Below are 26,082 nucleotides of genomic sequence, written 5' to 3'. Positions count from 1 at the left end.
TTGTCTCGACCAGTATTCCAATACACTGAGGCTGAGTGGACATTGTTTTCTGAATGGTTTTGAGTCTGGCACTCCAGAGACAGGATGCTGAGACTTAACGCCTATGCAGTGTGGTTGGTGAGAACGTGACCACACACTTCAGGGATTTTGGCTGACCTGGGCCTCGTCTCTAAGAGCGTTGGACTCGTAATCTGGTGAACCGGGTTTGCATCCCCGCTTCTCCGCATGCAGCTGCTGGGTGACCTTGGGCTAGTCATGCTTCTCTGAAGTCTCTCAGCCCCACTCACCTCACAGAGTGTTTGTTGTGGGTGGGAAGGGAAAGGAGAATGTTAGCCGCTTTGAGACTCCTTCGGGTAGTGATAAAGTGGGATATCAAATCCAAACTCCTCCTCCTCCGCCTCCTCCTCCTCCTCCTCCTCCTCCTCCTCCTCCTCCTCCAGCCCCTCCTCTGATAGCCATCTTTCCCCTGAGTAAAACAACGTTGGAATGATGAAAATTATTATATTAATTTCTAAAAATTCCTACTAAAAAGAGACTAAAATTCAAACTGGATACAGAATAGCAAAGTTCCTCCACACTTTCACTGACACTCCGCAGGGTTCCTCTGCAAACCTTAGCTGAGCTTGCCTTGACTGCTGCAGTACCTGCATAGTCCTTGTTAGGGGGCGCTGTTTCATAACCTTTTCTACTACTGTGCCTCTGATTGGGTGAGGAACCAGGTAGCTGTCAGAATTAATGACTGCTGGTTCCATTTTGTGAATGAAGAAAACAAGAAGACAAAAGGATATGTCTATGTCGTGTGGCCCTTATCTATGGGCGTGCTGGTAATAATGAAAGTAAAGAGAGAAACAAAAACAAAGAACCGCTGGAGTTATTTCTCTGGTTACAAGTGGAATGTGGGAGAATGGCGAGAAACAATTGTGTGTCATCTACAAATTGGTGATACAGCCCTCCTGCCCATTTTTTAAATAAAAAAACAACCTCTCAGAAACAGAGCAGGGCACAAATTGCCTCCACATTCAGAGGACGATTTCAGTCAATTTATCCAGCGGGAAGAGAGATTCTCCAGCAGTTTTTCATTGGTGGGATTCACCATTAGTGGCACAGTAGCACAGCTTCTTCCCCTCCTCCCCTTAAAATTTCCCTGTCTCTACAAGAAAGAAGAGCAGCAAATGTATGGCCGCATCTTGGCTCCCATTTTGCAATCCCCACAAAGTCCCAGATATTTCTAGGACATTTGGGGGGGGGAAGGACGGTGTAAAATAGCCTTCTTTTTCTAGTGGGGGTGTGTGAAAAAATTAATCTACAGTATTTGCTCAGGAAAACACCTTACAAAAGCTCATCTCTACTCTCGGGGGGGGGGGCTTCATGTCAAAAGACATGGGAGACAGAGTGGGACGCTTGCAGCATCCCACCTTTTGACACCTACCTGAATAGAATGACTATTGTAAATATAATGCCCCCACAAGGCACTTCAGAAGGGGACAGTGGTGGTTGGTATCAGACGCCAGTGAACATCCCTCCCTTGCTCTCTCCTGAGCAAAGTCATGGCCCACAACTAAGGCAAAGCTAGGTCTGAAATCAGACTGAAATGAGCTTAAATAATTATGTACTCTGCTCAGAGGTGTAGCATGGGGGTGGGTTCCTGGGCCAATTTCCCTGAGCACAAACATTTTAGGGGTGCGCCTCTGCAGCTGGCGCCCTGACCAGAAGCACTCCGCACCCTGCCTACCTGGCACACTGAGCAGCAGCTGGGAGAGGACATGCCCTGGCATCCCTTGGCTGCATGGCATCCCCAGCTGGCAGGAGAGGCAGGCAGGTGGCGAGACTTGCAGCCGTGGAGGTGCTCCAGCCAAGTAGGTGTGCCCACATGATGTCGGTGGCACTGCTTAAGAGGGTGCCACACTTTCCTTGCCTAGGTAGTGGCAACCCACACTACCCCACTGACTGTTCCTTCCTATTTCATGGTGGTTCATTTTGAGTTCTGGGTTGGGAACATCCCACAGAACAACTGTAACTGTGGACAGCTCCAGCCAAGTCACACAGCTCCTTAGTCCCTGGTTTATGCCTGTGATTTTGACTGAGCCACCTTAACAGGAGATTGTGTGACTGGCATAACCAAAGCCTCTGGGGGTAAGAATGACCGTTTCCCCAACATGAAAGGGAAAGCGCATTTTGCGCAGTCGCGTGCAGCCCCCCCCCCTGGGATCCCTGAGGCAGTTCTGGAGTTTGGAAGCTGGCACTGCCTACCTGAGGCTGGAGGCTGGAGTCGCCGCCCACTCTGTTAGCCGACCAATCCGGCTGAAGGGGGCGTGCCAGGGGGATTGGCCAGGTAGGGTCAGGTAGGCTTACCTGCACACAAAGAAGAGGAGCCATTCCTGGGAAGCAGCCGACGGATTCAGAGCTTTCCCACCCTCCACTCCCTAATTTTATGCTTGATTTACAGGTTATTTATTTCCACAGGCTGCTTGCTTTACAGGTTATTTACCTCCACAGGCGTACACGCACGCAGGCGCTGCTACGACCGGCTGCTGTTAAAGGGCTGGAAAGGAATTTCCCTGCATTGGCAGGTTTTGCCTTTCCCGTAGCAATTTGTCACAACTTTGGCGGATGCAGGCCTTGGGCGGAATCCTTTAGTCATTTACATAAAGGGGAGGGGCGTGGGGGCGGTGACCTCTGCCCTATTGCGGCGGCGATAACAGGGTTCTCGTAAACGGGGCACCAGGGGGGGCATTTGGCAATGCCAATTGGCTGTTATTGCCCTCGCCTCCAGCGGCGGCGACCGAGGGGGGTGGGCTATCTGCTTGAACATATGTTCTCCAGAGTTAGCCCAACCCCCACTCATGCTGGACAACCCTGAAGATCACCCTACCCCGGTTGGGGGCTGGGAGGGATATACGCCCAATGCCTGCGCCAAGGTCTTCCTACATCTGAATTTTAATAAAGTTGTGGCCAATTTTAATCCCATAAAACGTGGTCTTGTGTCATTATTCCGCTCAGGGCTGCCCTGGGGACTGGGGGGGGGGCAATGAGTCAGGGGTAGAGTCAGGGGTGCTGGGACTCCAAGCCTTGCTTTTTCCCCAAAATATTGAGCTTTTAAGCTATCCTGTTCAGTTTAAAACCCAAGTGGGTCTCACAGGGTTTAATATAAAATGTTAGGGGAGTAATCAGCTCAGAGTAACTAAAGATATGTGCTGAAGAGGACTAATATCAAATAAACCCATGAATCCAAAATCTTGCACTAGGGGTTCACCAGAACAAACAACTGCAATCTACTGAAAGATTCCCAGCATTGAAAATTACCATGCCAGCACCCATATTCTGAGTATACTAGCTTGCAGGGATTTATTTTTTTTCTTTTCATGGAGGTACATTAAGTCGTTGGACAACCATTTGCACTCTGAAGGGGTGCAGACTACACATACACAAAGGTCCATCTCTGTAAGGACAAGGCTTGAACCTACTAGAGGAAATAAGTGAGATTTAGAGCCAGTAAAGAGCACATCTCCCAGGTTTTTTTTTAAATAAAAAAATAGAGGTCTATATACATCCATATAATAATCTAATAGTATCTAATTAATATCTTAATATTAATATTATTAATAATTTAATTAATATAATAGTTTATCCCCAAATTTTAGTGGTCACTAATTTAAGAGCTTAGTGTGCTGTTCTGGACAAAGTGAACTCGGAGGAAGTGCAGGATATTAATGCAGTACATATCCGGGCTTGTTTTTTTGATAGATTATTTGTTAATGTTTTTTCATCTCAAATATCACTTTTTAATTCTCTCATTGGGCCCACACTTGTGTCTCGCAGCTACCCTTTGAACAGTGCAGAGCTTCACCCATTTAATATCGAGGAAAACGGTGGAACACCATCAACTACAAAAATGCCTGGAAGACCCCACCATCACCTCCACCTCCACCACCACCACCACCACTCCAACTATGGGGCACTTGCTCCTCCTGACAACAAGGACAGCGTGGCTGGCATGCAAAGTCCAAACAGTAAGTCTGTTAAACTAACTCCGTCTCAGCATTAGGGCGGGATGCAATGGAAGGCTGACCTTTCTAACCTGAGATTGCAGTGAGACAAGCAATAAGGGACAGTAAGCACCAAAAGCTGGTGGGGCTTCTACCTTTGGTCACAGACATCGTAAGAAGATCACTTTGTTATACTCAGACTGCTAATACCATTTTGTATATTTTTATATAGCAAATTTGCCTGCACTGGAAATATATTTATGAGGGAAGCTATACATTTCACTGAAGCTTTACACAGGGCCTTGCCTTTAAAGAAAGTAGAGCTTATGAAAATGTGGGTTGCAGTAAAATCATTTGTAGTAATACAGACTGGAACTGTACACAGAGTTCCAAATGCTTGAGGTTCTGTTCACAAATTGTCCAGCAAGTTGTGAGAACAGAGGACTGGACTAGATTGGCCTTTGCCTTGATCTTTCGGGGCTCTTCAGAAGTTCTTATGCAACCCCAACATAGATTAAAGGCATTATGCTGCGTGAACGTGTGTTGTCCCCCCTTCTGGGTGCTCTGACACCGCAGCATGGTGGAAATGTTGGATTCTGCCTGTCTGACATTGATCATAAGGTGACTGCGGGAGTAGCTGAGTTTTTGGCAGCAGTGTCTCAAGGAGTAGTTTAATAGGAAGAAATTTCAGATTTTATTTATATATATATATATATACACATACAATTAGTATATGCAGTTTACTGTTGCCTCTTTGTATGCATTTTAAATACTTTTGAATGTGATTCTTTTTCTTGTGATTCTGTTTGTAAAATGCCTAATAAAGGTTTTGATAGTAGTAGATTAAAGGCATTGTGATACTTGCCCTTTTATTTGCACTTTACTTCTAATCTCTTTCTGAACACCTCCTCAATTTAATATATTCTTAATGGACATTGTCATTTTCAAAATACATGTTGCTCTTAGCCTGTTGTTGTTTTTCAGTCGTTTAGTCATGTCCGACTCTTTGTGACCCCATGGACCATAGCACGACAGGCACTCCTGTCTTGCACTGCCTCCCGTAGTTTGGTCAAACTCATGTTCGTAGCTTCGAGAACACTGCCCAGCCATCTCGTCCTCTGTCGTCCCCTTCTCCTAGTGCCCTCAATCTTTCCCAACATCAGGGTCTTTTCCAGGGAGTCTTCTCTTCTCATGAGGTGGCCAAAGTATTGGAGCCTCAGCTTCACGATCTGTCCTTCCAGTGAGCACTCGGGGCTGATTTCCTTCAGAATGGATAGGTTTGATCTTCTTGCAGTCCATGGGACTCTCAAGAGTGTCCTCCAGCACCATAATTCAAAAGCATCAATTCTTCGGCGATCAGCCTTCTTCATGGTCCAGCTATGGAAAACCATAGCTTTAACTATACAGACCTTTGTAGGCAAGGTGATGTCTCTGCTTTTTAAGATGCTGTCTAGGTTTGTCATTGCTTTTCTCCCAAGAAGCAGGCGTCTTTGAATTTCGTGACTGCTGTCACCATCTGCAGTGATCAAGGAGCCCAAGAAGGTAAAATCTCTCACTGCCTCCATCTCTTCCCCTTCTATTTGCCAGGAGGTGATGGGACCAGTGGCCATGATCTTGGTTTTTTTGATGTTGAGCTTCAGACCATATTTAGCGCTCTCATCTTTCACCCTCATTAAAAAGTTCTGTAATTCCTCCTCACTTTCTGCCATCAAGGTTGTGTCATCTGCATATCTGAGGTTGTTGATATTTCTTCCAGCAATCTTAATTCCAGTTTGGGATTCATCTAGTCCAGCCTTTCGCATGATGAATTCTGCATATAAGTTAAATAAGCAGGGAGACAATATACAACCTTGTCGTACTCCTTTCCCAATTTTGAACCAGTCAGTTGTTCCATTTCCAGTTCTAACTGTAGCTTCTTGTCCCACATAGAGATTTCTCAGGAGACAGATGAGGTGATCAGGCACTCCCATTTCTTTAAGAACTTGCCATAGTTTTCTGTGGTCGATGCAGTCAAAGGCTTTTGCATAGTCAATGAAGCAGAAGTAGACGTTTTTCTGGAACTCTCTAGCTTTCTCCATAATCCAGCACATGTTTGCTATTTGGTCTCTGGTTCCTCTGCCCCTTCGAAATCCAGCTTGCACTTCTGGGAGTTCTCGGTCCACATACTGCTTAAGCCTGCCTTGTAGAATTTTAAGCATAACCTTGCTAGCGTGTGAAATGAGCGCAATTGTGCGGTGGTTGGAGCATTAGCCTACAGTATGCTTATTCAGGTTTTTTTTATCTAGAAGTATGGAAAACCTAGGTGTTCTGCAAAAACTTGAAAAATGGGAGTAAATCATGAGGTTGGGGGAAAATAGGTTTATTTTTGTTTTCTTCATTCTCAGGCTATTACTGAATTGCAGTTAAATCCTTGAAGGCAAAATTTAAAGTGCAATGTTTTCATATGGATATGAAGTCATTTTTTTGTATGCTTAGATACTGATTTGGCTGCTTTAAAGGATTTACTATATGAATAGAGTTCTTGCAGGGTTCATGAGTTCTCTGCATTTTATTTTTTATTTGTTGTAAATTATATTGTATGTTAATACAAGTTTTCTAAAAATTAAAGAAGTTGGAACAGTTGCAGTTTCAATGTGACTGCACAAAAGTGTTTCAGGGAGGAAGCATTCGTTGCCTAGTCCAGTGTTTCCCAACCTTGTGCCTCCAGATGTTTTGGGACTACAACTCCCATTATCCCTAGCTAGCAAGACCAGTGGTCAGGAATGATGGGAATTGTAGTCCGAAAACATCTGGAGGCACAAGGTTGGGAAACACTGGCCTAGTCTACCCCAGCATTGGCAGGGGCATAGCAAGGGGGTGCATTGGGGGCAGGCCGCCCCAGGTGCCACCATGGAGGGCGGTGACACTCGGTGCACACACACCCCGCCGTGACTCCCAAGCCAAACCCCGCCGCCCGGTGGAAAGCCTTGCTCGGCGCGGTGGCGGCTGGCTTGCTCACTCACCTGCTCAGCCGGCGCGCGCTTTGCTTCTTCCTGCTGGGTGGAGCCATGGAGGTGTGGCCTCCCTGGCCCACCCCTCGCCTCCATGACTCCGCCCAGCAGTAAGGAAGAAGCAAAGTGCGCACCGGCCGAGCAGGTGAGTGAGCAAGCCAGCCGCCGCCACGCCGAGCAAAGCTTTTCACCGGGAGGCTGGAGGCTGGCGGGGAGAAGCATCCCCTCCTGCCCACCTGCCGCTCCCAGCTCCGTCTTTTGGGGGCCAGCGCGAGTGGCGCTGCCAGCACCCTGCTACGTTGCGCGCATGCACAGCGACGCTACGTAGCGATGCATGCCCCAGGTGCGTCATACGTAGCAACACTGCACATGCGTGCTACGTAGTGACACCCCACCCTTGGGTGCGTGTCATGTTTGCCACTCCAGGTGCCCGAGCGGCTTCCTACGCCAGTAAGCATCGGACCTGGGTGTCGAATTAACTACAGAGGGGGAGGGGAGAATGGGGGACAAATGGAAACTTCCATGGTGCTGTTTATGGGGATTATGTCATATCTCGCAAGAGGCTTACTTTAAGGGCAGCCTGACATGAGGCAGAGTTAAGCAACTGCCTTGGGTGGCAGAATCCCATGGGGTGGTGTGTCCCACCCACCCCAATCGCTGGGTTTGTGTGGTAGCAGCAGTGAGATACCACAAGATCTTGCGCAAGTTCCATGAGATCTTGCTAGAAACCTCTGCAGTAGCAGAACCCCAGGTAGTGAGCCTGCAGTGGAAGGACAACAAAGACACCTTTCTGTTTTGCCTCAGGCGGGCTCCCCCATTGCTCAAAACACCTGAACCAGCCCACTGTGCTTTAAGGATTAAACAGTAAAACTTATTCAACTCTGTACTGTAGATTTGCCCAGAAAGAGGGTGATCCTAGATACGGTACCATTGTCTAGGTCCTAGTACCACTGACTGCCACAGACCCCAGGACCAGGAGATGAATCTCCTGGTTATATTCACCAGTCCCAGGAACAGCAATAATGCCCCTTGCTAGGTTGGCAACAGTTGTCTATATATCATCCATTTTAGGAAGATAGATGCAGCTCTGAAAGGGAAGAAGAGCTGAACTTTAGAAACCATCTACCAAAAGAACACGTGGAAATCTGTAGAGTGGTTTTCCTTGCGGGACTTTTGTACTTTGCTTTCAGGCTGTTTTCTTTCCTCATTTTGGACATCCAGGAGTATCCCGGCATTATGAGGATGCTTCTCCCCGTTTAAAGAAGATGGAGGTGGAGACTGCGAAAGTAGGAGGGCCTTGGTCAGCTCTGCACATCAGCATGAACAAGGTACGTTTCAGGAAGATATGCCTGGAACTCTTTGCTTAGCAGAGTGACAGGGATTTGAATGTGCAGAGTGTCAAAGGATGGACTAGAGGTAGAGACCAGGGAATGGGTTTGTAAAGCTTCCTTGTGCGCATGTGCGCACTGCATAGAACCCTGGGCACATTTATCCCTCACTGAAATGTCAATCTCAAGTTTAGTGCTATATTCCCCACCCCAGGGAAGAAATTGCAGCCATTAATTTATGTGGGAGGAAGTAAAAAGGCTTATTCAATAATATCTAAATAGGAAGTTAGCCCCTCCCCCTGGTGAACGTAAACTGCATATGCACCATACATTTAGAACACATTGTCTTCCGCAAGGAAGCCTGGGAACTGCTTACTCCTCTCGGAGCTACAATTTCCAGCACCCTTAACAAACCTAATATTCAATTCAATATTGCAATCTGTAGTCTAAGTTCATTTTGTTTTGATTTTATGCTTTATTGGTGGTATCATTGAAAAACAAACAAACTACAGCTCCCAGGAATCGTGTGTGTGTGTGTGTGTGTGTGTGTGTGTGTGTGTGAGATAAATGTGTTTTAAATGTATAGTGTGAACACAGCCCTGCTCCCTAGTAGATTTGCTTAATCTCAGATGCATTCATCATTTCAAGGCATTTGCTTTATCCTATGGAATTCAATGGGAACCTTTGAAATCTGAGCCTGCCCATCTCTCTTGTGACCAGGACTCCTTGTGACAAAGAGAGATAATTGGAATTGGCTATTATTATATGCATATAAGAGGCAACACCTAGTACAGTATTATTAAAAACACAGTTGAAGAGGGGTGAAGTCTCTTGGGAAGCTGTTGTGGGGTCTCTGTTTGGAAGAATGTCATAGGCATTTCCTATCTGTATAGATTAGCTAGATGGGCACTAGTGGGAATCAGCCCTGGGAGGGCACTGAAGGCACCATAGAGGTGGGGAGCTGCTGGATTGTAGCCTAACATCATACCCATGTATAGCTATAAAGGTAAAGGTAAAGGGACCCCTGACCATTAGGTCCAGTCGCAGATGACTCTGGGGTTGCAGCGCTCATCTCACTTTACTGGCCGAGGGAGACAGCGTAAAGTCATGTGGCCAGCATGACAAAGCTGCTTCTGGCGAACCAGACCAGCGCACAGAAACACCGTTTACCTTCCCGCTGGAGCTGTACCTATTTATCTACTTGCACTTTGACGTGCTTTCGAACTGCTAGGTTGACAGAAGCTGAGACCGAGCAATGGGAGCTCACCCTGTCGCAGGGATTTGAACCGCCGACCTTCTGATTGGCAAGCCCTAGACTCTATGGTTTAGACCACAGCGCCACCCACTATCACTTTTTTCCTGCAGCCAAAGATTGGTTTTCACATGGACATTAAGGCTACAACATTGTACAGATGGTGGCAGCTGTTAAGCTTCATTCAAGTCAGCAGATTAAAATTTCTTAAGACATTTTAGTGGGCAGTAGTATCCTGCTTGCAGATCAATATGTCTGATAGAAAATTTGCTTGCAAGAGCAAGATAATGGAAAAATTGACCAATTAAAAGGGTAGGCCTCCCTCTTGACATTTTCTCCACTGACTAAATATTATGATCTAGCTTACATAGATGGTGGTCCTAGCAAAACCATAAAATATTAGAAACTAGGGTATGTCCTCAGTTTTTAAGCATTAAGTATAATTTCTTCCTGCACAGCATCCTCCAGTGCGCATACTGAAAAGTGTAATAGCAAGTGTGTTAATATCCTCCACTGCTAATCACCACAGGGATGGGGCTCAACACGAGGTCCAAGACCACCTCAGTCAGCTCAGAAAGAGAGGTTGTTGGGTTACACCAACAGAATTACCCACAAGTCCCTATTATTATTATTATTATTATTATTATTACCACCATCATTATATATTTATACCTCGCTTTTCCCCTCACAGGTACTCAAGGAGGCTTACAGATAAAATGAGAACAGCTAAAAACATAGAAAATAAATCATAAAAATAATAATAGTCCCCCTCATTGAATGCACCCAAAAGCCTGTTGGAAGAAGGTTTCACCAGCTAGCAAATGGACAACAAGGAGGGGGCCAGTCTAGCTTCTCTAGGGAGGGAGTTTCAAAGTTGCCTGGGAGGGTGGCAGGACCTAAGCTGTGTAGGGCTTTATAGGTTGTAGCCAGGACGTTGGATTGTGCCCAGAAACAGACCAGTAGCCAGTGGAGTTGTTGTAGCAAGAGAGTTGTCTGCTCCCTATAACAATCTGGTTTCAGCTCTTTGGGGCAGCTGAAGTTTCCAAGCAATTTTCAAAGGCAGCCCCACGTAGAACATGTTACAGTAATCCACAAGAGCCATAAACTACGTAGAAATATTGGGATCCAGGTGCGATTTGATGGGTGGTTGGGTAAGGAAGACAGAATCCCCCAATGTCCTGCGCTGGTGCTGTCCTGAGATCTGATTTGGAAACATCTGGAACTGATTCAATCTCAGTGATGCAATCCAGGTTGGCTTCCTCTTCCAAGATGAAATCATGGATAATTGCAGTTTTATTACAGGCAGACTTGGTATTTAGCAACAGCACATGACCTGAGGGCAACCTGGCATAACTTCTCAGGTTACTGTGGGGAATGGAGAGAGCTGGGAGCAGGAGGACACCTTGAGAGTCTCGATCCTCTTGCCCTTAACTGGCCTGGCCAGTTATCTCCGCTGTGTTTCCCCCTTTCTGTTATCACTAGAATAAACACAACCCTCTCCTTCCTCCCCATGCCCACCATAAATTGATTTCATCTTTAGTAGATCACTGGGTTTTTTTTTTAAATAAAGAAGTTATTAATGAATCTGCACAGGTAACTCACAACTGACGTGCATTTAACTTGTGCGTATTCAGCTTTGCATGGTTCACAAGTTAAAAAGTGGGGGCAGGCACCTGAGAAAAAAGACTTTGGCAATCCCACCCACCATTGGACCCAAGGTGATTTGACTATACACAATTTTGGTTTTGCATGCTATCCCTAGAATGTAACCCCTACATAAGTTGAGAGTAGCCTGTCTCCTCCACATTTGTTTAAGGCAGCATTTGTGTTTTTAGGTTGTCATTGTTTATTTCACATACCAGAGGTTGTAGAGTGAAGAGACATCTCTCTCAAATCAGTATGTTCCCTGCTCAGCCATGTGTGTCCTCTTGTGGATGACAGGGTGAAGATAGCAAAACTTCAGAGAAGAGCCTTCATCCTCCTCCCGTGTCACCTTCCCCAGTACCTGACCACTTTAAATGTAACATCCTGAAGGCTCAGGTGGAAGCGGCTTTTCGTGTGGGTCCGCAGGTAGGTATGCACTACACACACAGGCCACACACTGCACATTCAGCACACATACAGCATGCACACTCACTGCATGTGGAAAGGTGTACATGTAGCCAAGCTCTCATACATACCTTCTCTCTCACACACACATGTGCAAAGGGGTATGTGTGTGTGCATGCACAAAACCAGCATTTCCAACCTTGCCCACTCCAGCGCTGGTGGGGGTGGGCTGAAAAAGCGGCCTTGTGTTGGGAGGGAGTCCTTTTACTGTAAAGTTGTTTCTTTGGAGGCATTTTCATCCCATGTGGTTATGGACTAGTGGTAGCCCCTACTTTCTGAAGTCATTTAGTGCCTGGATTTCTTTTCTTACCTTGGTCCCCATTGCCTGAATTTGTAGCACAAACAATTTCTGCACAGACACAGATGCCTAGACCAAAAAGAAGCAATGTGTTAGAAATAGTCAACTGTGCCTAAGGACTTAGTCTACCATAGTTACAAATAATTTGGGATGGTGCAATTTTCATGACTGCAGTTGCCTAAAAATAGCAACATTTACATTGTGTTTCTTTAATAGCAAGGAAAATAATAGGTGTGCCTTCAAATATTTGGCATAGCTGCCAAGTTATCCCTTTTTTAAGGGATTTTCCCTTATGCTGAATAGGCTTCCTCGCGAGAAAAGGGAAAACTTGGCAGCTATGATATTTGGTCTGTGATTTATGCCATTCTCCCTCTTTCACCTTGGCACAGATTTCAGATGAAAGATAAATCACTTTGGCAAAATATAGGATTGAAACCAATCCAATTATATTAAGATTAAAGCCTATGGTCCCAAACACCATTTATCCAAAACACCAAGAGAGCTTAGATCAGGGAATGTCCATTTACATATTCTGAGGAGCCACTCTTTTCTGCAAGGTGGAAGTTTATTTTGCTTCTCTTCTCAACCCAGGCCCTTTAACTGAATTGGAGGGGTTTGCAACCGCAAGAGATGAACCAGGGCAGCTTTTGCAGCTAAGTGACAGTTTGAGATCAGCTGGAGGTTGCTGGTGTTTAATGAAGAAGGAAAGATATGGTCTCCAAGATATGGTTTCTTTTGGCCAGGCAGCCCCAAACTTCAGCCCTCCAGATGTTTTGGACTACAATTCCCATCTTCCCCAACCACTGGTCCAGTTAGCTAGGGATCAAGGGAGTTGTAGGCCAAAACATATGGAGGGCCGCAGTTTGGGGATGCCTGCTATTGATTTTCCTCAGACACTGTGTTACCAACGCTTGCCTTGCAAGGCCTCAATAGTCCCAGATCTCAATGTCCCAGGTGAAAAGCCTGCCACTTCTACATTACAGGGATGTTTGTCTTCTTGATAAAAGGCTAATAATAATAATAATAATAATAATAATAATAATAATAATAATAAATTCATACCCCGCCCATCTGGCTGGGTTTCCCCAGCCACTCTGGGCGGCTTCCAACAGAAGAATAAAATAATCGATTAAAGATTAAAAGCCTCCCTAAACAGGGCTGCCTTCAGATGTCTTCTAAAAATCTGGTAGTTGTTTTTCTCTTTGACATCTGATGGGAGGGTGTTCCACAGGGCGGCCACCACTACTGAAAAGGCCCTCTGCCTGGTTCCCTGTAACTTGGCTTCTCGCAACGAGGGAACCGCCAGAAGGCCCTCGGAGCTGGACCTCAGTGTCCAGGCAGAACGATGGGGGTGGAGACGCTCCTTCCTCCTAGAGGAAGAGCCCATGCTTTTTTTTTCTGGAGGGACGCAGGGGTACACATACCCCTAAACATTTTGTGAATCTTTGTACTTTTGTCCATTTACTGTATTTATTTTTATCGATTTGAACTATAAAATGGTGATTTTCTTGAGTCAAAATGAGAGTACCCCTAAACATTTTTAAGGGAAAAAAGCACTGGGAATAGCTATTTCTGTTCCCTCTCTTTTGAAGAAACTGGTCCTGTCAGAGTGGAGTATGTCTTCACAGAGCAGCATATTCAGCAGCATATTCAGCCGTCACATTTTTTTCCAAATTAACTTGGAAGACATTATTATGAAATCTGCAACACTGACCACTATCACTGTTACCTTGAAAAACCTTGTTGTTTGTAACAGTTAATTCAGTTTGTCTAAACGGGGAAAGGTTAATTCCTACTAATGTAAGAAACCTAGGGGTATGGTGAGACTGAAATGGACAGAGTATGTTTGGTGAGGATCATCAAAATGGCACCCATAACTTCCTTTCATCATAGCCTATATACAGTGTTACCTTGGTTCTCAAACTTAATCCATTCTGGAAGTCCGTTCCAAAACCAAAGCGTTCCAAACCAAGGCACACTTTCCCATAGAAAGTAATGCAAAATGGATCAATCTATTCCAGACTTTTAAAAACAACCCCTAAAACAGCAATTCAACATGAATTTTACTATCTAACGAGACCATTGATCCATAAAATGAAAGCAATAAACAATGTACTGCAGTCACACAATAATCAATCAATCAGTAGCTGAACTGGGCTCCACACAGTCACAAAAACAAACAAAAAAGCCACAAAAACAAAAATGCAAAATAAATAGCAACAACAGACAGACCTCAGCATAACACTCAAACGGGAGTGTGGCACTCAAATTGGAAGCGTAACACTCAAAACAGAGCACGTTCGGCTTCTGAAAAAAGTTCACAAACCAGAACACTTAATTCTGGTTTTGCAGCATTTGGGTTCCAAGTTGTTTAAGCACCAAGGCATTTGAGAACCAAGGTGCCACTGTATTGTGTTGGTATGAGGTCCTGTTCCAGCTGAGGGCTGCAGACCAAAGCAGTTGTGGAAGATTTGTGGGGAGCTGGAGGCATGTGAGTGATGTTGCTAGCACAAATAGCCCCTCTGCATGAAGGACCATGAGCTTAGCAGCAATCGCTGTGTGCTCCTCACAGGCTCCCGTAGATCACTGCATTTGTATAATGAGCTGGGTGTGAGAGTCTGAGTAGAAGTTTATTGTTTTGTAGATTGGCCTAGAATGGCTGCCTAAAGAATAATGCAAACACTACTTCTCAGTTATTGTTGCTTGAAGTATTTATATGCCTACAATTTTAGAAAGCCCCCAGTTCTTGTTACACAACACAATTGTGATTTCTGGTGACTCATTTACAAAATATTCTCAATGGAAAGTACAGGAGAAGACCTTTACGGTTTTAGCCTTGATTCAAAAGTAAGCACTCACTGCTAAATGTATTTGCATGCGGAATCTACGTACTATACTAAATTGCACTGTACTAAAGTACAGTTATTTTTCAACAGGTTGGAAAAGAAGAAACTTCTTTGACAAATCCTCCTAACACTTCCAGCCTGCAGGACCCTAATGTCAGGTCTGTGGATTCTTATTCGTAGGGTTGAGATTACTAATGAAAGTTATTGGAATCATCAAAGAATGCAGTACATGCCTGTCAAGGATACAAATCTAGTTGACAGTTGCAACTATTCATGTCCTAGATGCTCCCTCTCCCCCCAAAAGCAAGTTCAGTGGTACCTCTACTTACGAATAACTCTACTTACGAATGTTTCTACTTACAAATGGAGCTCCGTCCGCCATCTTGGATGCGGTTTAGATAGGATTTTTTCTACTTACGAATTTTTAGATAGGGTTGCTTCGACTTACAATTTTTTTCTCCCAATGCATTCCTATGGGATTCGACTTACAATTTTTTCCGACTTGCGAATGTGCGTTCAGAATGCCTTAAATTCGTAAGTAGAGGTACCACTGTTCTTCACAAAGGGCAGGAATCTTCCACTGTAGGAGGTATGCAAACTAATTTCCCATCGTCCCCAAGTTTTCTAACACAGAGAGAGAAGGGGGGGGTATTCCTATTATTTAGGGCTACAGTTTGAAATAAATAAATAAATGGTGGAAATCTCTCTTGTTAGGGTCCAATATGTAAACCTTGAATATTGTTACAAAAGTCAGATGCTTGCCCCTCTCTCTGACAAGTAGAGATAGAATAGAATAGAGATAGAGTAGAGATAGAATAGAATAGAAGATGCAGCAAAGACTGTCTGGCTTTAAGAAATATGGTTTATTCACCTATTTACACCTTCAGTCTGCATGCCAGTTTTCAAGACTATCCAGTGTTAGTGTTTGTATCTCCTCCCTGTAAATATAATCTTGTGTGTGTGTGTGTGTGTGTGTGTGTGTGTGTGTGTGTGTGTGTGTCCTATCCCTAATTGACTGCCCGGGGCAGAGAGGTCTAACTTGGAAGAATCAGAGGTCCAAACCAAATTTATCTAAATTTGTGTCCTCGGGTCACTGTCACTTCTATTATGGAATTAGTTTATGACTATTTTATAATTAACTACAATAGAACTGGGATGTTTGCAGTGCCTAATCAAAAACAGCTGCTTCAGAAATTGAAGCTGTCAATTAATGCATTACTAGTTGGAATGCTTTCTATTTATGTCAAAGGGTGGGGAGAGAACGGCTTAAGGTGGAGAAACTGCCACATCTTCATTGTACTTCACCCTAATTCATACTGGACTGATGAAGCAGAAATGGAGAAATAGGATTTCCAGACAGATTTGAGTCTTGTAAATGAAGCTCTGGCAAAACAAGAATCTGGCAGAGCTAGAATCTGGCACAGACTAGGCGCAATAAAGAAAACAGATTGATGCTGGAATGAGGAAATGGTTGCTTTTAAGTGATAGTTGGGGCCATTTCCAACATAATACCTGTAATAAGAGCTGTTAATAATAAGAGCTGTTAATAATAAGAGCTGTTCGGCAGTGGAATTTGCTACCAAGGAGTGTGGTGGAGTCTCCTTCTTTGGAGGTCTTTAAGCAGAGGCTTGACAGGCATATGTCAAGAATGCTTTGATGGTGTTTCCTGCTTGGCAGGGGGTTGGACTGGATGGCCCTTGTGGTCTCTTCCAACTCTACGATTCTATGATTCTATGAATTCTTAGAGTACATATACCGGTAGCTATAACCACTTTCTTCACAATGTACAAAGAGGGTCCTTCTAAGGGCTACGCTTCCACTGTCAGTTTCCTCCTCCCCATTTGAGATACACCTGGGGCTATTTTGGGGGGAAGAGTGTAATATACTTTTCCATGCCTCCCCAATCTCTAAGTGGTAAGAGATTCCAGGGTTTGTAAGGCACAGTGGAGAGACTGCCTTTATGATATACAGTTTATTTACGCCCACATCTATAACCTGATCCTGTGATGGAGGGGCTCATAGCATTGCTTCTCCCATGGCCACAGTCTTGGATGCAGCAGAAATCAGCTCTGACCACCGGCCCTCTGCTCAGCCCCTTGTGTTTAACAGACAGACGCTTTTTCTCTGCTACCGGTAGCTATCTCTCTAAAGGGGGGGGGCTCACCCCCCCTCTGCTATCTGCTTTGTAAATCACTCATTACCTTCCTTTTGTTCTCCCTGATGATGGCTTTTCTGCCAGGGGGTTTTCTGAACACAGAAAAACTGGTTTGGCCTGTATATCGACACTGCTAAATTCAGCATCTGGCAGCCTATTTTAATACTCCAAGCATTGATTAAACTCCAACACACACTAGACCCAGGAATTTAAGGGAGGATCTGGCATCCACAAATTCATAACAATACACTGGGACTGTGGAAGACCAGCCAACATTATTCTTGAGGTATTTTTTTTTATGTGGTGCACTGGCTAGTAGAATGTTTGGTTTCGATATCAAGTTAAAATCCACACTGAGTTGCAAAATAGCTTTTGAATAGTTGTTCAATAGCCTTTGTTAAGTTACTGACATAATCTCTCTCAGACTAATTTATTTTGCAGGGTTATTGTGACAATTGAGATGGTAGAGATTTGTATTCAGATCTCTCCTCTGCCAGAAAGCTTTCTGGATCATCTTGTGCCAGTCACTCCCTGCCAACATAATCTACCACAGGGAATAAAAAGAGGAACCATATATATTGCCCAAAAACCCTTGGAGAAAGGATGGAATATGAGAATTCATAAAATTACAATGCCACTCTTTTGGCTCCTGGGAGAATGGGAGAATGAGAAATTCAAATGGAACAAATACATAAATCATGATAATTAACCAATCCTACTGGAGCATTGGGACGTGGGTGGCGCTGTGGGTTAAACCACAGAGCATGGGGCTTCCCGATCAGAAGGTCGGCAGTTCGAATCCCCGTGACGGGGTAAACTCCCCTTGTTCAGTCCCTGCTCCTGCCAACCTAGCAGTTCGGAAGCATGTCAAAGTGCAAGTAGATAAATAGGTAAGGGGGAAGGTAAACGGTGTTTCCATGCACTGCTCTGGTTCACCAGAAGCAGCTTAGTCATGCTGGCCACATGACCTGGAAGCTGTACACCTGCTCCCTCGGCCAATAAAGCGAGATGAGCGCTGCAACCCCAGAGTTGTCTGCGACTGGACCTAATGGTCAGGGGTCCCTTTATCTTTACCTTTTACTGGAGCCTTGCCCTTACTGGATGTGTGCAATAAAAATCCTCTGCCAATGTGTGCATGTGTGGATTGAAATGTGCTCCAAAAGCTGTGAAGTTGAAGAAAGGAAACATTTGCTGCTCCACATTTCTGATCAGCCTATTTTGATTTTCCCGACTGTCATTGTTTTTAATATCACTTGTCATGTGGTACATTTGTTGAGCCACTACTTTCATGGAACACACACACATTCATTTTACAGCCGTCTGGGCTGTTTGGAATGCCAAATGTTCAAACATGTGCTTGCAATATTCTTTTTAAAACAAACTGTTGGCTCAGCATAGTCAGCTTCTATCCAGTGATGGTATCTATCATTATTCATTTAAAAATTTTTAACCCAGGGGTAGTGAAACCCTGGACAACAGGCCAGTCTTGGTCCACTAAGGGGTCTAAACTGGCCTATGAGGCCATTTCCCCAAACTACTACTACCTATTAGTCTGTGAACCACCCTAAGATAGTATTATGAAGGGTGGTATATACCATATTTTTCACTCCATAAGACACACTTTTTTTCCTCCTTAAAAGTAAGGGGAAATGTCTGTGCGTCTTATGGGGCGAATGTGTGGTCCCTGGAGCCGAATTGCCCAGGGGCAAAAAGTAAATCAAGTTTTTTTTTTCTTAGGAAGAGATAAAGGCTAACAAGAGGGAAAGAGGGGTATTGAAAAGAAGCCGCTCAGCAGCTGATTGCAAGAGATTGGGGAGGGAGATAAGGGACGCTAGCCCCCTTCCCAGCCGCCCCCTTGCCAAGGCCTTCATTGTTGAATGTTCTGCAGAGGGAGGCTGTTTGTTTCCCCAGCAACATGTGACTCACTGATTGGATTATCTGGCTGATTAGGTTATCAGAAGCTACAGAACTGTGAGTTGAACAGGATTTTTTCCCTTTGCAAAGTGTCATGGTCCGGTCGGCGGGCGGTTGAAGCCCTGGCTGAGGACATCAGGACCAGAGGCAAGATGGTGGTGTAGAAGCAGGAACAGGTGCAGGGTTGAGGGTCCAGCAGCAGGCAGTTGCAGGGTCAAGGAGCAAGGCAGAAGCGAAGGTCTGGGAGTCAAGGAGCAAGGCGTCGGCAAGGCAAAGGTCCAAGGGTCGAGGATCAAGGCGTCGGCAAAGGCGAGGGTCCAAGGAGCAAGGCGTCGGCAAGACAAGGGTCCAAGGAGCAAGGCAAGGGTGCAAGGAGCAAGAGGCCAGATGCAACCAGGCAGGGATAGCACTGCTGTGGCAAAGAGCTGAAAGGAAATGCTGAGCTTTTATCCCTCCCAGCTCCTGCCACCAGGTGCAGTGAGATATCAAGTGGTCTCACCTGAGTGGTCACTCCTTGCCTCTCCAGCACAAGCTGAGGCCTCACCTGAGTGGCCACTCCCTGCTTCTCCATCACAAGCTGAGGCAGGCCCCAGTCCTGCAAAGCACTACAGGCCCCAGAGCCTGACTCCTGTCCATACTCCTGACACAAAGCAAATTCAACAACTTTGAGCTGATCCTTCAAGAACGGGGCTTTTCCTCTTTGCAAAAGAAGCTGCACAACTGTGAGCTGATCCCCCCCAAAACAGGGCTTTCCCCCTTTCCTCCTCTGAAAACTTAGTGCGTCTTATGGAGCGAAAAATACGGCTAAAGAAATAACAAAGTTCAGTCTTATTTGTGCTGCTTCACTAGCGTTTTCCATGAGAAAAACCAATCTACATATCAACAAGTAGTCACTGAAGAAGAAATCAGTAGAGGAGGAATAGGTTGCCTTTCTGTCTATTCCCCTCTCTCCCCCACCAAGGTTCAGGTAAGATATAACAAGTGCTGCTGCTTTACTCCCGACAATATCATGATTACTCCTGTTCAGATATCCCAGTATGTTGAACATCTGATGCAGAGAGAGCTAAGAGTTCTCTTTAAATGAACTTGTTTGAATGTGCTCGCCCTGTCAGACAGCACTGAAAGATTCCCCCCAATGCTGGAATGAGCTTTTGAAATTCATTAGCAGTGGAGAATCTTACACATTTTTAATGGTCTGCGAAATATAAATGGAACTATCATCTAAATATATTCTACCACAGAGTAGGTGACACAAGTGGCGCTGTGGGTTAAACCACAGAGCCTAGGGCTTGCCGATCAGAAGGTCGGCGGGTCGAATCCCTGCGAAGGGGTGAGCTCCCGTTGCTCGGTCCCAGGTCCTGCCAACCTAGCAGTTCGAAAGCACATCAAAGTGCAAGTAGATAAATAGGTACCACTACAGCAGGAAGGTAAACGGCGTTTCCGTGCGCTGCTCTGGTTTGCCAGAAGCGGCTGTGATGCTGGCCACATGACCTGGAAGCTGTACGCCGGCTCCCTTGGCCAATAACATGAGATGAGCATCGCAACCCCTGAGTCGGTCACGACTGGACCTAATGGTCAGGGGTCCCTTTACCCTTTACCTTTAGAGTAGGTAGGTCACATGCAGAATAGCAATTTCTGTTGTAGAAACTTCGAAAAACAACTCACAATTTAATGAATCTAGAAGAAGGTGCACTTCTGACATCATTAGCTTGGAATATATATTGGACCATAGCAAAATTAAACTAGACTTCTCTGTTATGTTTATCTGTATTTTGCTTTTCTCCATAACATGTCTCCGTATTTTAGTTTGTGTGTTCCTTTGTGGGGTGGGGAGGAGTAGGGTTGCCACATTTGTTCTGGCAAAACACAGGACAGAGCATGGCAGTGGGGGGTGGGGGTTTCATTTCATTTGGTGCTGAAGTGACTTCATAGCAATCCATTACAATCTATTGCAGCCTAACAGGATGCACATACACAACACAAACATGAATTTGTAAATCTGTTTTCCAGAGCTTAAATACCTGACCTTTCACACACCCTTTCAAACACATGTATTTGAGAGGATTCCTAACGGGGGGGGGGGGGGAGAGAGAGAGAGAGAGAGAGAGAGAGAGAGAGAGAGAGAGAGAGAGAGAGAGAGAGAGAGAAGACCTGAAATACAGGACATAACATTTTACATTGAAATGCAGGACAATCCTGTATAATCCAGGACAGGTGGCAACCCTAGGAGTAATACTCAATGTAAGAAACTGAATAGCTGGATGACTTTTTTTTTTTTAAAAAAACCCCACCTTGAAATGGTATGATAACTGGTTGCTAAAACTACGTAAAATCTGGTGTTAGAAGGCACCTCAAAGGTTATCTAGTTGCTAGTTGCTCACATGATCAGGAATTTCTTCCACATGTTGAGTTGAAATCTCCTCTCTCGTAATTTAAATTCCTTTGGTCCAGGTTGATTTCCCAGGAAATGGCTTCTAGGATATTAACTAATATGTTTACAGCATTGGGGGGGGGCAGAGATGCAGCAGCATAGCCAATACCTGCCCCTCTGCATGATGGAGGTGACAGGGAGCAGAGATGAAGTATTTTATACAGGGAGGAGATGTGGTGGAGATGGCTTTCCTCTGACCATAGGTCTGCCTAGTGGGAGTGGGAGTGATGGGAATCCCGGGAGTTTGTGTGGAAGAGAGAAGCACCGGGGGCGGGGAGGGGGAGGGCTTCCCCAGCTGCTCCATGGACCTGCCTGTCTGCATGGGGTTTTCTTTGAGTTTTGGGAGTGAGAGAGAGAAGTGAGGAGGTGAGCTTCCCAAGCTGTGGGCTTTTGGAAAGCGCTTGGGCAGAAAGAGAGGTAGAAGAGCACCGGTGGTCTAGGATGGAGGAGAAAAAGATGCTCTTGGGAAGAGAGAGAGGGATCTGTGGAGTGTAGAAAGGAAAAGAGATAATCTTCGGAGGCTGATTTGAGTTGATTCAATATTTGTATTTCATTTTTCCAACAACGAATGGTGAGCTTAAACCAACTCACAATATTCACAATAGCATTAAAATACAGCAAACATTGCAGCCTATAACAACAAACACAACAGCATATAAAGCAAACAATAACAAATTCATGAAAACAATTCATTCATACAATTAAATAAAATCATAGTAGGGTGTGGGTGCGCACGCACACACACGCGCGCACACACACAGACAAACAAACAATACCTACCTACCTACCTACCTACCTACCTGGGACGCAGGTGGTGCTGTGGGTTAAACCACAGAGCCTAGGGCTTGTCGATTAGAAGGTTGGCGGTTCGAATCCCCACAACGGGGTGAGCTCCCGTTGCTTGGTCCCAGCTCCTGCCAACCTAGCAGTTCGAAAGCACGTCAAAGTGCAAGCAGATAAATAGGGAGCGCTCCGGCGGGAAGGTAAAGGGCGTTTCCGTGTGCTGCTCTGGTTTGCCAGAAGCGGCTTTGTCATGCTGGCCACATGACCTGGAAGCTGTATGCCAGTTCCCTCGGCCAATAACACGAGATGAATGCCACAACCCCAGAGTCAGTCATGACTGGACCTAATGGTCAGGGGTACCTTTACCTTTACCTACCTTCCTACTTTAATTTAAATCGCGCAAATATCATCTCCCAAAAGTCCTAACGTTGTCTTTTCTTAATTTTTTTCATTTCTTTCTTCTTCTTCATTTAGAAATCTAGCCCCTTTATGGCCAGAGACAACACAGACAAGCAGTGTACCTGAGAAGCAGGAAGTGAAAGCACCGCGGGTGAGGAAACTGATGAGGCAGTACAGCTTGTGAGTATAATTCCAATTATGGCTGCTGCACGCTGTTTTAGATGTGTTTTCCCTATGGGTCCATTTCAGGAGTTGCCAATCCTCCGGTTCAGTAGGCACATTTTGAGTGCTGTGGGTGCAAAATGGCAGCCTCGGGATGTGGCATAATACAAAATTAAGAGTCTCATCAAGGCTGCTTCCCCCACCCCCTAGACAACTCCAGGCTTGCCATGAGAAGTCAGCAATGTCCCGCTGGTCCTGATTATGGAGACCACACAATATTGATCAATCACACAATAATGCTGTTGCAGTGACAATGGTTGACCCATGGGAAGTCCTTTTGGGGTCAGAGAGTGAGTGTGGAGAGCTGTCCCTCAACTCTCTGCCACTCCTCTTTCTCTTTCTATCTCCTTTCACAGACATGCCTCCACACCTTTCCCACCCTTCTCCCAATCCATCCCCCTAAGTCCAAGAGGTTACCCCCCCCCAAATCAGGCCTTTCCCTCAGAAACAGAGCTGTGCCCACCCGTGACGGGGGGTGAAGTGCCTGCCTCAGGCAGTGGAAGTGCAAGAGGTGGCACTCTGCCCGCCCCACCACTTCTGAAGCAGAAAAGGAGGTGTCCCAGCAGGTGGCATTACTAACCCATTTTCCACAAAAAAGCCAAGCGGCAATGCTTTGAGAAAGTGCTCCAGCTCCCACTGAGTTTGGCAAGAACCAGGGCCACCCCCAGCCCCCTTACTTCTGCCACCACCACGCCCTGGCAGTCCTCAAAGCATTGCAGGGGTTGAACTAGAATCAGGCATGTCCAACAGGTAGATTGTGATCCACTGGTAGATTGTGGGGTGTTCCTATCCAATGACAATGGGTAGATCACTGCCAGTTTTTTTATACTGTGAGTAGGTCACAGTGTATTGGGAGCTGGACGTCCCTGAACTAGATATTCCTCAGGATCCCTTCCACCTCTATAATTCTATGATTCTGTGAATTGAAAGCGGTGATAGTGGAAATGGTAGTGGGGGGCAGCAGCAGAGGGAGGGAAGGAGGTGGCAATTCCTGTTTTGCCTCAGGCGGTGAAACATGACAGGCCAGCCTGGCTCAGGAAACACCTAGGCATCGGGAGCATTTGGGTGCTGCTTTGCTGTTGGGGAGAAGTGATAGGAGAGGAGAGGGAGGAGAAAAGTGAGACTGTGAAGGTAGCTGTGAGGAAAACAAAGAAGAAGAGGAAGAGGAATAAAAAAGTGGATAAAATTAGAGGAGTCTTTTTGCACTGAGGTTGTTTCACAACCACTTGGAAAAAGTGCTGACTTAAAAGCAGGGCCGGCTCTACAGCCAGGCTGGGTGGCGCAGGGCGCCACGACGCCAGCCCGCCAGGGGGGGCGCCACGCAGCCGCGCCTGCTGGCCCACTGGCCGCTCCGCCGCGCAGCAAGCCCGCCCCCCGTGCAGCAGTGCCTTCGGCGGCTGAGCCCGCCCACCCGCCGTGCTGGAAAACGGGGCAGCGGGGGGCGGCGGAGGGATCCGCCACACCACGGCACCAGGGCGCCAAAGGTGCTTGAGATGGCCCTGCTTAAAAGAGTGGAACAGTGACGCCACCATTCAAATCCCTTCTCAGCTCTGAAGCCTATGGAATGACCTTGGTCAAGCCCTTCTTTCCCCCTCTTCTGCACCTCAGCATTGTTGTGAAGATAGACTGGATGAATTTTCTGTGGATCTTCCTGGTTGCTAAGCAGCCCCACCCCCAAAGTTCTGTATGCAGCCAATGTTTTCTGAATGCAACCAGAACTGTTGGATTAGCTTTGCTTCAAAAACCCTAAATTCAAACGAACTCTCAGCTTGCACTTTTGGCACCTGATGCCCTGCCATTGCCATTGCCACAGCCCCCTGCTCATTATTATTCCTGATTATTACTGTCAGTTGAGCATGTCCAGTAGAGAGAATAAATCAGAGTCTGTGTGCACAGCAAGCCAGGCAGCAAACTGTGTACCTGCTAACTTACTAGCTTCTTTCTTTAAGCAAAGCATCTTAATAATTCAATGAGCATCGTTTTCCCACTGTGAAAAATAATACTATTTATGGGGATATTTTTTTTACTGGGGTCTAGGAGCAAGACAAGAGAATTTTGAGAGCTGAGAATCCTTGAATAAATTGAGTGCTGTGAATGGTGATTAAATAGACTAAGTTTCTTTGTGAATATTCCAGTGAAATTAATGTACAGCTGTGCACAAATGGCACCTCAACATTCATTGCTCTGTTTGTGCGCAGAAAAAACGGGAGGGAACATTTCAGCCACATTCTCCAACAGTTTCTCCCAGTGGGGCTCACCATGAGCAGCAACCATGGTACAGCGTCATCCCCCTCCCACCCCAAGGTTATTTTATTTAATCTTTATTTTTTGGTGGAACTGTCTATTTTGTTGGCTGGGCTACCTGACCTCCATTTTGCACCCTCCATAATACCTCAGACCTAGGTCAGATCTAAGTTTATAACTTAAAATGTTTATAACTTAAAATGTGTTATTAAAATGTGACACCAAAGGGCACTGCAGAGCAGCAAGCCACCAGCAAAGGGAAACTGCCATTAAACATTACAGAACAGGTGCTGGCAAGGTTATCCAGCCATGGGCCAGATTATTCCCACGGACATCGTCCATGGGCCGGACGGGCGCTGCGCAACGCTGGAAATGGCATCTGCGCATGTCCACAGTGCCAGAAATCGCTTCTGCGGCTGCGCAGATGCCAGAAATCATGCCTGTGCAGAAGCGATTTCCAGCGTCTGGGCGTGCGCAGACGCAGGCGCCATTTCCAGCACCACTCGGCGAGTCCCTGTGCCGTGCCGGTTTAGCGCAGGGGGGGGACTCGCTGAGCGGGCAGCTCGGTTCACGGGCGGCTCGTGGGCCGGATAAATGGCCTCCATGGGCCGTATCCGGCTCATGGGCCGGAGGTTGCCGACCTCTGTTATAGAACGTTATGTTTAATAATGTTTATAAGATCAATGTAGCTCCAGCCAAGTAGTGTTCTGCCGGGGCAGAGAGGGAGAATGGGGGAGAATATTTGGAGATGTTTCTTGGCTTTTTAGTAGGGGGGAGGAGGGAGGAAAAGAAACATCTCAAAAAATATGTATTCTGGGGAATTTTGACTTAGCTCTAAAAATTAGGAGTATTTATTGCATGCCAAGAGTGCCAGTACATGCATTACATTTAGAGCAACACAATTCATTGTAGCAGCTACAGATACACATTCAACATTTTTGGTTTGAGTTAAGGGTATATTTGTGGTACATTAACATATTTTTCTTCTGCTGTTGCTTGAATGTAACAATAACATAAGCTAGTTACATTGACGCAATCTGTTTATTGGTTTAAAGTTATGTCTCCACTTACACACACTTACACATGTACTATTTTATTTTGGATTAAGGCTTGACATGGAGCATT

The 26,082-nt window shown here is 45.7% G+C and overlaps 1 protein-coding gene across 1 annotated transcript in view; it reads left to right on the top strand.

Moving 5' to 3' along the window:
• Positions 1-26,082, top strand: part of EPB41L4B (erythrocyte membrane protein band 4.1 like 4B) — a 137,025-nt gene that overhangs the window by 80,603 nt on the left and 30,340 nt on the right. The window contains exons 16-20 of the mRNA XM_088656178.1: positions 3,820-4,010; positions 8,198-8,304; positions 11,498-11,626; positions 14,900-14,967; positions 22,567-22,671. Coding sequence (XP_088512304.1) covers positions 3,820-4,010; positions 8,198-8,304; positions 11,498-11,626; positions 14,900-14,967; positions 22,567-22,671 — 600 coding nt within the window. The remainder of the gene's footprint in view (positions 1-3,819; positions 4,011-8,197; positions 8,305-11,497; positions 11,627-14,899; positions 14,968-22,566; positions 22,672-26,082) is intronic.

This window comes from Zootoca vivipara, chromosome 12 (genome assembly GCF_965207765.1).
Source record: "Zootoca vivipara chromosome 12, rZooViv2.hap1.1, whole genome shotgun sequence".
Taxonomy (NCBI): domain Eukaryota; kingdom Metazoa; phylum Chordata; class Lepidosauria; order Squamata; family Lacertidae; genus Zootoca; species Zootoca vivipara.
Note: the sequence above shows the minus strand (reverse complement) of the source record. Positions and strands in the feature narration are given on the sequence as shown.